The following is an 11,955-nucleotide window of genomic DNA, read 5'->3' on the forward strand; positions in this document are numbered from 1 at the left end:
AATATGAATGATTAACCTATTAAACTGGGGATTAAAAAACTAATATGAAAAGTTGTTATTCTAAAAATCTTTATCTACTTGCATATTAAAGTTATACCAGCAAGAATTAGTCTTTATGTAGAAAACTATGATTTAAATCAAGCCTTACTGACTAGTTATTTAAATCAAATCCACCCTGCTAAAAAAACAAAAAAAAAAAAAATTATCACGATCCATGTATGGCTTTACTCTATTCTCGGATGATGTACAGCTGACTGACTCTTGTGCTGCTTCTCCCTTCCCTAATCTAAGCTCTGCTCTGGACTGCAAGATGGTGATATCAAATCACGTTCACATACAATTCTAAACTACAGAGCTGCATTAAGATGTGTTTTAATATGTGCCTGGAATTTATGTTAAAGTTCCTTCAGGGTAAATTCCAATTATTCCTCCCCCCTCCATTACAAAATATATATATATATATATACATACACATACATATATACACATACACACACACACACACACACACATACATATATATATACACATACATACACACACACACACACACACACACACACAGTGGGGATCGAAAGTTTGGGCACCCCAGCTAAAAATTTGTATTAATGAGCATAAAGAAGCCAAGGAAAGATGGAAAAATCTCCAAAAAGGCATCAAATTGCAGATTAGACATTCTTATAATATGTCAACAAAAGTTAGATTTTATTTCCATCATTTACACTTTCAAAATAACAGAAAACAAAAAAATGGCGTCTGCAAAAGTTTGGGCACCCTGCAGAGTTAATATCTTGTACTGCCCCCTTTGGCAAGTATCACAGCTTGTAAACGCTTTTTGTAGCCAGCCAAGAGTCTTACAAAAGTCTTCCAGTTCTTTGAGATTTCTGGGCTGTCTGTCACGCACTGCTCTTTTAAGGTCTATCCATAGATTTTCAATTATGTTGAGGAGATTGTGAAGGCCATGGCAAAACCTTCAGTTTACACCTCTTGATGTAATCCCCCGTGGATTTCGAGGTGTGTTTAGGATCATTATCCATTTGTAGAAGCCATCCTCTCTTTAACTTCAGCTTTTTCACAGATGGCATCAAGTTACCATCCAAAATTTGCTGAAATTTTATTGAATCCATTTTTTCTTCTACTCGTGAGATGTTCCCTGTGCCACTGGCTGCAACACAACCCCAAAGCATGATTGATCCAACCCCATGCTTAACAGTTGGACAGAGGTTCTTTTCATTAAATTCTGTGCCCCTTCTTCTCCAAACGTACCTTTGCTCATTCCGGCCAAAAAGTTCAATTTTAGCCTCATCGGTCCACAGAACTTGTTTCCAAAATGCATCAGGCTTGTCTATATGTTCATTTGCAAAGTTCGAACGATGATTTTTGTGGTGAGGACATAGAAGAGGTTTTCTTCTGATGACTCTTCCATGAAGACCATATTTGTACAAGTATCTCTTTATAGTGGAATAGTGTACCACAACTCCAGTGTCTGCCAGATCTTTCTGGAGGGATCGTGCAGTCAAACGTGGGTTTTGAATTGTTTTTCTCATAATCCTGCGAGCTGTTCTGTCTGATATTTTTCTTGGTCTTCCAGATGTTGCTTTAACTTCCACTGTTCCTGATGACTGCCATTTCTTAATTACATTCCGAACAGAGAATATTGACATCTGAAAACGCTTTGCTATCTTCTTATAGCCTTCTCCAGCTTTGTGGGCGTCAACTATTTTCAGTTTCAGTTTTCTAGACAACTGCTTAGAACAGGGGTCTGCAACCTTTAAGACATAAAGAGCCACTTGGACCCGTTTCCGAGAGGGAAAAAAAGACTGGGAGCCGCAAAACCATTGCAACATTTAAAACAAATCCGACACTGCATATATTGCAAAAAGCGCTCTGGTCATGAAGGGGGTTCAAGGGCCCAGTAAGCAAAGGGTTAATCAGGGCCACAGTGTATTGTCATAATCACAATCATAGCCTTAGGTCAGTGGTGGGCAACCTTTTTTTTTCAACTGAGCCAAATCTCGCCAAAACCACGATTGAAATTTATTTTGAGAGCCATTTTTAAAACTGAAAATACATCCCCCATATAGTAATTCATCCCCCATAGTAATTCATCCCCCATATAGTAATTCATCCCCCATATAGTAATCCATCCCCCATATAGTAATCCATCCCCCATATAGTAATCCATCCCCCATATTGTAATCCATCCCCCATATAGTAATTCATCCCCCATATAGTAATTCATCCCCCATAGTAATTCATCCCCCATAGTAATTCATCCCCCCTAGTAATTCATCCCCCATATAGTAATTCATCCCCCCTATAGTAATTCATCCCCCCTATAGTAATTCATTCCCCCTATAGTAATTCATTCCCCATATTGTGTCAATTCACTTACCTTTGCTCCGCACGTTCCTCTCGCTGTGTTCCCGCGCCGTTCCGGTCTTCAGGGCGGACTGTGAGAGGAGAGGAGTTCGTCACGCTGCCCCGCCTACATCCTGACAGCCAATGTTTGCCACGCTCCGCGGGCCGGATTAAAAGGTCCGCCGGGCCGTAGTTTGCCCATTGCTGGGCTAGCTGCAGAGTCCTGACTTTTGGGGCGGCCGCCCGAGAGGAGGGAGGGGAGCGGGCGCCCGGCACACAGAAGAGCCGCATTAAAGAGTGTAAATAGCCGCGGCTTGCCGACCACTGAGCTACGGCAACCCTATTGCCTGTCACCTGGTGGGCAGTGTGCTCCGGAGCCGCAGCAAAGGCGAAAGAGAGCCGCATGCGGCTCTGGAGCCACGGGTTGCCGACACCCGGCTTAGAAGAACCCATGGTGCTGATTGTTGGGGCAAGGTCAGATGAGTCTGGGCATTTAAAACCTTTGAGATTGACATCACCTGGTCTTCCCAGACGATGATTGAGAACAATCCATGACACTGGCAGGTCTCAGCTTTGCAAAGGGGGCAGTGCATGCTATAAATTCTGCAGGGTGCCCAAACTTTTGCAGACGCCATTTTTTCGTTTTCTGTTATTTTGAAAGTGTAAATGATGGAAATAAAATCTAACTTTTGTTGACATATTATAAGAATGTCTAATCTGTAATTTGATGCCTTTTGGAGATTTTTCCATCTTTCCTTGGCTTCTTTATGCACATTAATACAAATTTTTAGCTGGGGTGCCCAGACTTTCGATCCCCACTGTATATATATATATATATATATATATATTTTATCTGCTCCCATTTTCACTTGACTTACCTAATCAAGCAGACTGGAAGTTCTCCCCCCCCAAGCCGCAAGACATATCCCTAGAATGGGGAACTGGCTTTGAATCTGCAAGTTGTCCCAGCTGGCTTCCCACAGTTAACATGCTGCCACTGGGGACCTGAAGACTGGAGAAGAACTGGCCCAAGTGACAACAGTGCTGGATCCCTGGACTGGCACGTTTTTTTTTTGTTTATTAAAAGCCAGCAGCTACAATATTTTAGCTGCTGACTTTTTTTTTAAATTTATTTAAAGACTACAGCCCCCCTTTAAATTTGAAGCCAGATGCCAGGCAACAGCCAAAGCACAAAATAAATACATAAGAGCTTTGCTACCTCTTATTAAACCAGTCTCAAAATTTACACAGCTCTGCCACATCATGCAACCCTGTACAGCAAAGTAGAAGACCTGAAACTTTCTGCTGTAGTTTCACTTTCACTTAGGGCCAGTTCACACAACATGCATTTCAATTGTCTTTTTTCTGCATCCAAAATGCACAGAAAGTAGGTTATATGGTTGTCAATGTCACAGTTCACATCAGTGCCTGCAGTTCCAGTTGCAGGAAAAAAGTATGTCATGTGGTGAGTAATAGTTGGGGAAACTTTCTAACGCGTTTCGTGTCATAACACTTTTTCAAAGGGAGTGTAAGCAGTGTTTACCTTTTATTGATTTTTTGATGTTAAAAATACTACACTATTGGAGCTTTTTCTCTTACTTAAATGCATGATCCCCCTGGTGGCTGAAACCCGTATTGCTGGATACTGCTAACCTGGTCTGTTAGATGTGATCTCATACTAATGGAGAGTGGTAACCTGTCCTGGATGGATGACACCTGGTGGCTAATCCCAACCTGACGACTTCATCCGTATGCAGAGTTCCCATTCCCTGAGCACCGTGGAGTAGGTCTTATATACTCCAACGCACAATCATTTGTGCTATCTGGTTAGTGCATTGTACATTTATTCTTCACAGCCACGACAGTCACGGAAGCTACTATCTTCACATTGAATTTATCACCTTGTCATGTTGCACCTTATGGACTAATTTCTTGATGCCATACCTACAATAGTGTTCAACTACCTTTAATATGTTTTAACACTTTTCAGTGCTGCATTTATATATATATATTTGGTTTCACATTGGAGGACTCTTGATGCTGGCCGCTTTTTACTCTCATCACCCAGCGTTCATATATCAATATTATTATGGTGCTATAGAAGTACCGGTTATAAATAAAAGTAGATGCAGCGCCCCACGGTTAGGCTTCACTTAGACACGCAGTTGGCGAGCAGCAAAAATGCGCGGTTGAGCTGTGTTATTGCTGCCCGCCAACCGCCTCCCTTATACTGCAATAGTCATCGGATGGAGGGGTTTACATGCTGCGGTCCAAGTTTAGCTAACATGTAGTGATCAGTGGGCAGCAACTCGCTGAACGTTACACATTCAAGTAAATAGGAAAGAGCCGCAAACACCCCAAGACTGTGTTGTGTGTTTGGCAGCAAAAAGTGGGGTTAAAACAGGCAGCGAGGAGGCATTGCCAGTCGCCTCTGAAGTGCGATCCAAATGCAGATCAGGCTTCAGAGGAAAGGGAGACTTAGACGCACAGATGTAAGATTACCTACCCTTTTGTAGTGTAAAGTGGGAGAACTGAGCAGGTGATTGGTTGCTATGGGTTACAGCACCTAATAACCCAGTAAGACCCTAAACCCCTTGTCCCTACACCTTGATGCTCCACTGCATGTGTGAGCGCTATACCTACGTAGGGATTCATTGCGCCAATTATGTAAACTACGCACAATTAAAGTCCTCCTACTACTCCAATGCAATGCCTCTCCCACCTCGGCTTAAAACTTACCAGATTCCGGCTGTCCCCCATTGTCGTATTGGCGGGGAAGTACGAACCCAGACTGTCCCACGACGTGCGACTACTGTGCAGCTACTGATGAGCGCCTGTAGTTTCCTGCGTTTACGCCGCACTGCGCATGCTCCATCCCGCCTCCCTGTACTGCCGTAGTCACGTTGGGCGGGCTGTGCTGGGCGCTTGTCAACAGCTCAGCTCACGTGCTGCTCAGAGTTAAGGGGGACAAGGAGAGAAGTGTGGTGTGTTTCTCCGTCCCCGAGCCCTTGGCAGAGGCCATAAGCATGGCGCCCTTAGTGCCCACCTTGTGAAATTTCAGCAGTAAATGAAATGCGAACTGTTCTATAGTTCCATGCTTTCATGTTTGGAACACTTGCAGTTTGCTTTAGTTGGAGGGCGCTATGTTTTGGATTTATTTGTATACTACACCATATTTCCACAAATTACGGTCCTGAGGGACTTATGGGAGTTGGTTTCTGGCTTTTTTTTTTTTTATTTCTACTGTAAAGGGAGATTGAAAGTAAGCCCTGGTGCCCAACCTGTGGTCCTTTTCTGGGGCCCCTGCAGACACTGATCTGTGTCTTCGTTTTGACCTGCTATAGCAGTGATTTCTAGCCGTCTCATGTAATACGTCACCACAACCCCTATAGTATGTTTATAGTCTCTAGCAATCTGCAACATTGGTGCAGTCTCTGACCATCTCTTGTACCGCGTCTGCAATCTCCGACCATCTCTTGTACCGCGTCTGCAATCTCCGACCATCTCTTGTACCCCGTCTGCAATCTCCGACCATCTCTTGTATCCCGTCTGCAATCTCCGACCACCTCTTGTACCCCGTCTGCAATCTCCGACCACCGCTTGTACCCCGTCTGCAATCTCCGACCACCGCTTGTACCCCGTCTGCAAACTCCGACCATCGCTTGTACCCCGTCTGCAAACTCCGACCATCTCTTGTATCCCGTCTGCAATCTCCGACCATCTCTTTCACCACGTCTGCAATCTCTGACCATCTCTTGCATCACGTCCCTGGTCTCTGACCATCTCTTGCATTACGTCTTGCCATCTCTTTTATCATGTCCACAGTCTCTGACCATATCCTATTGTGTGTCTGTTGTCTCTGAATTTTACGTGTGGCTCTATGATGATGTCGAGGTCCACCATATCAATAAAGTTGCCCACCACTGATCTAGCAAATTTTCAGGTGTTTTTATATAGACTTAAAAAGTATAGGGCCCATACCTTTCCTATGGCATCAAAAAACATACCCTACTTACTGATTTTTCCAATGCAGCACACTGAAATGTGTTGCAGTGCAAAAACCACTTGTCCTACTGAGGATTTACTGACAATTGCGCAGTCATGCAATGCTGCACTCAAATGTAATTTAGGTCCTTTTTTTTCCCCCACGACTTGAGCTTTCTTTCAGTGGTAATTGATCGCCTGTGGTTTTATTTTTTGCGCTATAAAAAAAAAATAACCGACAATTTTGAGGAAAAAAAACAATATTTTTAACTTTTTTGCTATCAAACATGTCCAGTAAAAAATTTTTTAAAAATCTAATTTCTTCATAACTTTAGGCCAAAATGTATTCTGAGACATGTCTTTGCTAAAAAAATACTGCCATTTGTAAACGCTATAACTTTCACGTAAACCAAATTATTTACACGTATTGGGATTTTTGTTTTTAGCGAAGACATATAGCAGAATACATTTTGGCCTAAATTTATGATGAAATTTGATTTTTAAAATTTTTACTGGACATGTTTAATAGCAAAAAATATTTTTTTTCAAAATTGTCTTTTTTTTTTACAGCGCAAAAGATATAAACCGCACAGGCGATCAAATTCATGGGGAAAAAGGATGTAAATTTCATTTGGACGCAGTGTTGCATGACCGTGCAATTGTCAGTTAAACTAACGCAGCACCTTTATGCAAAAAGTGGCCTGGTCAAGAAGGGGGGTAAATACTCTGAAGGGCAAGTGGTTAAAGGCTAACCTCACCGCTAGGAAAAAAAAAAAATTGTAACTTCTTTCCACAGGAGCCTGCAAAGCACTGCACCCAAAATCGATGGATCGTAGTTGTAACATCAAGCTCCTGAATACTCTGTTCAGCTCTCTGCCTGTACTACCTCTGTATGGGCTTTCAGCTAGAAACCTAGAAGTAAATTCAATGGACTAGGAGTGTGCTGATTACCACACTCCTAGTCCATTGAGAACTACAAGCCTGTCTGTTTCTGTGGCAGACAGGACTTGTAGTTTATTCATTCACAGATCTCTGTGAATGAATTATGTGACTGTGAAGCAGAGCCCCACCGATTTTAAATTGGACAGTGGCTGCAGGGAATACCCACCTGCTGTCACAGGCAGGTGGTGGTGAGCCTTTGGGGTTGGTGTAAGGGTGCTCCTTCGATGCCCACTGCATCCGACTATTCTCCCCAACCCCCCTGAAGATTGCTGTGCCTGGATCCTGGCTACCCTTCTTCCTCTCTTCTGAGCTACCCACCATCATCCTTGGGGATTTCAACATCCCTGTCAACCTCGACAACCCGGCCACATCCCATCTCCTCCACTTAACCTCCTCCTTTGCACTTGCACAGTGCATACAATCCACCACCCACTCCGACAGTAATATCCTTGATCTTGTCTTCTCGAACCGCTGCGCTCCCCACAACCTTACTAACACCCCCTTCCCTATCTCTGACCACAACCTGATTACCTTCTCTATCTCCTCATCCTCCAATGCCTACCCCTCCAAATGTCACACTACTACCAGCCATAACCTCCGCAACCTTAACCCTACCCCCCTCCACTCTGCAGCTGATCAACTCCACGACAGCATCCTCCCCCTGTCCTGCCCCGACTTGGCTATGACTGCCTACAACAACCCTTGACTCACTAGCGCCTTTAACCACACGCAACATCAGACCCTGACCGCTCCAGCCCTGGCAGACTGATCACACCAAAACCCTCAAACGACACAGTCGTACCTTGGAGCGACTATGGCGCAAAACCAAATCCCAACAAGCCTTCACCCGCTACAAATTTGCCTTCCACACCTACACCTCCTCCCTCCACGCAGCCAAACAAGCCTACTTCTTGACCCTCATCATGGCCCTCTCCTCCAATCCTCGCCGACTCTTCTCCACCTTCAACTCTCTACTCTCGCCACCCCCACCTCCACCCAGCACCTCACTCACCGCCCTTGAGATTGCCAATCACTTAAAAAAAAAATTGACACAATTCGCAAGGACATCGCCGCAATTCACATGCCCTCTCAACCCGTCCCCTCTCACACAGCTACCCCCTCATCCCCCCTCTCCCTCGACATAACCCGCAGGGACTTCGTCGCTGCTCAAACTCCCTCCAACCCCATTCCCCCTCACTCTGCTACCCCCTCATCACCCTTCTCCCATGGCCCCACCACTGCTCTGACCTCCACTTCCACCCCACGCTACATTCCTCATACTGAAGCCCCCCCCAACACTCCGCACCTTTGACCTTACTACCATCGAGGAAGTCTCCAAGATCCTCTCTGATGCCCGCCTCACCACCTGCCCCTTCAACCCTATCCCCTCACAACTCCTACGATCTCCCTCCCCCTCCATCCTACGCTCCCTCACCCACATCTTTAATCTCCCTCTCCTCCGGCACTTTCCCCTCCCCTCTGAAACATGCACACATCACCCTCGTACTTAAAAAGCCCTCCCTGGACCCCAATGACCCGAACAACCTTAGACCCATCTCCCTGCTCCCATTTGCATCCAAACTCCTCGAGCGCCTAGTCTACACCCGCCTAAGCTCTCACCTCAACGACAACAACCTCCTCGATCCCCTACAGTCCGGCTTCCATCCCCTACACTCCACCGAAACTGCCTTTCTTAAACTCTCCAACGACCTGGTAACTGCCAAAGCTAATGGCCACTATTCAGTGCTCCTACTCCTTGACCTCTCTGCGGCCTTCGACACAGTCGAACACCCCTTCCTCCTCAAAAAACTACACTCCCTTGGCCTCAGAGATTCTGCTCTCTCCTGGCTCTCATCCTACCTGTCACAACGGTCTTTCAGCGTTACCTATAATGCTACCACCTCCCCCTCTATGTTGGGGTCCCTCAAGGCTCTGTCCTCGGGTCCCTTCTCTTCTCCATCTACACCTCCTCCCTTGGCCAAATAATACACTCTCACGGCTTCTACTACCACCTATATGCCAACGACACACAAATCTATCTCTCAACCCCCCACCTCACCACCTCAGTCTCCGCCCGAATCACACACCTACTGAGCGACATATCAGACTGGATGTTGCTGCACTTCCTTAAACTGAACCTCTCCAAAACCGAGTTTCTTGTCTTCCCCCCAGCCCGGACACCACCCCCCATTGACTTCTCCATCACATCCAACAACGCCACCATCAAACCCGCCCCTCAGGCAGAGTACTTGGTGTCATTCTGCACTCCAACCTATCCTTCCAGCCCCAAGTCCAATCTTTAACAAGCTCGTGCAGACTCCTACTCCGCAACATCGCCAAAATACGCACGTTCCTAACCCCGGAAACCACTAAACAGCTCATCCTCTCCCTCATCATATCACGACTCGATTACTGCAACTCCCTCCTTACTGGCCTGCCTCGCTGCTGGCTATCCCCGCTTCAGTCGATCCTGAATACGGCTGCCAGACTCATTCACCTTTCCAACCTCTCCGTTTCCGTCACCCCCCTCTGCCAATCCCTCCACTGGCTTCCGATTGCGCAACGGATCAAATTCAAAATCCTAACACTGACGTACAAAGCCGTCCACCATACTGCCCTGAACTACATCACTGACCTAATATCCAAGTACCCCCAGCACGCACACTCCGCTCCTCACAAGACCTCCTTCTCTCTAGTTCCCTAGTCTCCTCCTCCCATGCCCGCCTCCAGGACTTCTCCAGGGTGTCACCCATCCTCTGGAACTCCTTGCCCCAACCCATCAGATTATCACCTACTCTCCTCTCCTTTAGGCGCACCCTGAAAACCCACCTCTTCAGGGAAGCCTACCCCACCCCCTGCTAACTTGCCAACCTCCTCCACTCTTCCTACCACCTCATCACCCACAGCTATCTCCTCCTGTGCCACCATCCCCTCCCTCCTAGATTGTAAGCTCGAAAGAGCAGGGCCCTCGATCCCCTCATGTTTTGCATTGTAGTGTTGTTGTTCTGTCACTTGTTCTGTCCCCCTTTGTAATGTACAGCGCTGAGCGAACTATTGGCGCTTTATAAATACTGTATAATAATAATAATAATGTGACACCCTACAGGTGTAACCTGTTCCTAAAGGAGAAATTAGCCTTTAAAGTATATGCAAACCCTCACCCATTCAGTTTAAAATTGAAATGAAAGGCAAAACGTGTGTATACATATAAAAAAAATTACAAACACTATTTGTTCCTTTTGTACATGGTACAGCAGGTACATATCAGTAATATGAAATGTTAGGTTTAAAGCCTGGTTGGGATCTGTTTTTTTTTTTGTACGTTTTGTAAAGCCACAAAAATACAGTCCACATATGCGGTACACATATGCACTCTGCATTAAAAATGAGACAGGCCATTTTACATGAATTTATATGCATTTATTTTCAGGCTGATTTAAGTGCATAGATATATACATATTGTGCAATTTTCATGCTTTCTCTCATGTACATGGCAGCTTGTCATTCCATGATTATGATGATCACCTCCCCTGGATACCTGCTATGTGCTTTGCCACAATTCATCAAGCATGATAACTGCCATGTGTTGAACCCAGGGGCGGACTGACCATTTGGAAATCTGGGCACTGCCCGAGGGCCCGGAGTCAGTAGGGGGCCCCATGAGATGCCCCTGGTACCTTTCTCATAGGCTTTTTTGAGTTTGGGCAAGGACACAAGGGCCCCATGAGTTTTTAGTCCGCCCCTGGTTGAACCACAAAGAATGCACCAACTGAAAACGGGTGTAAAATCAGCCGTGCTTCCTCAACTCCAGATACAAAAAAACTGTATGCACATGTCTTCATGATGTCACTATAGAAAAAACATTCCCACAAAAGTGTCCTGTTAAATCCTCATGCACTCGTACGTCTATCATAAAATACCCAGTGCTTCCCCGTGCCCGAAGAACGGCAGGTATTGTGTAAACACCAATGAACTGTGTATTATCATTTTACATGCACGTATGGTGTCATTCTCCAAACATTAAAGTGGTGTTAAAACCCCAAACGTTAAAAGTGGTGATGGAAAATATTATGGCGGTGGTTCAGGGTCAAGAGATGGATCCACTGGTCTCTCTTTACCTTCTCAAGTGAATATGATTCCCTGCTGCACTTGATGGCTTGAAGTCCCTTCATCATTTTCTTTTTGCCCCTTTGCTGTGGCTTTTATCCCTTCTTCCATTCTCTGTTGTATTCCTCCCCCCCCCCTTTTTTTTTTTCTTCTTTTCCTCTTCTTTCTTCTCCCTTCTTTCCTTTCTTTTTTTTTCCTGTTTTGGATGCTGTTAGTGTTTGCTTATTGTTAGCAGACTTGTCTGTTTGTATTGACTCTCGGCCCAGTGTATTACACTATGCTGTTTTTGGGGATGGCAATTTGATTTTTTATGTATCTGGAGTGAACCTGGTTCGTTGTCTTTTATGGCGGCATCTGCCTACTTATTGTTGTATGTTTGTTCTGTGTAAAAGCTATATAAATAAAGAATGTTCAAAAAAATTGGTGTATTCAGTGAACAATGCCCCATGCACAGATAAACGCCAATGTAAAAGCCATCAGTATTTACATGTATACAGCCATTTTAGTATATGGATGACTGTACACAGCACCTGTGGCTCCCCTGTTCACAAATGTACATGG

At 45.1% G+C, this 11,955-nt stretch overlaps 1 protein-coding gene across 3 annotated transcripts in view; it reads right to left on the reverse strand.

Annotated features, from left to right (window-relative positions):
* CENPC (centromere protein C) overlaps positions 1-5,233 on the reverse strand; it is a 149,156-nt gene extending 143,923 nt beyond the window's left edge. For all 3 annotated transcript variants that reach the window (XM_089669985.1, XM_089669986.1, XM_089669984.1), the window contains exon 1: positions 5,101-5,233. In XM_089669985.1, the coding sequence (XP_089526111.1) occupies positions 5,101-5,121 (21 nt within the window). In that variant the 5' untranslated portion in view covers positions 5,122-5,233. The remainder of the gene's footprint in view (positions 1-5,100) is intronic.
* Positions 5,234-11,955: the final 6,722 nt, after the last annotated feature.

Source organism: Staurois parvus, unplaced genomic scaffold (assembly GCF_062004578.1).
Source record: "Staurois parvus isolate SC_StPar_1 unplaced genomic scaffold, SC_StPar_1.0 ptg000086l, whole genome shotgun sequence".
Classification (NCBI taxonomy): domain Eukaryota; kingdom Metazoa; phylum Chordata; class Amphibia; order Anura; family Ranidae; genus Staurois; species Staurois parvus.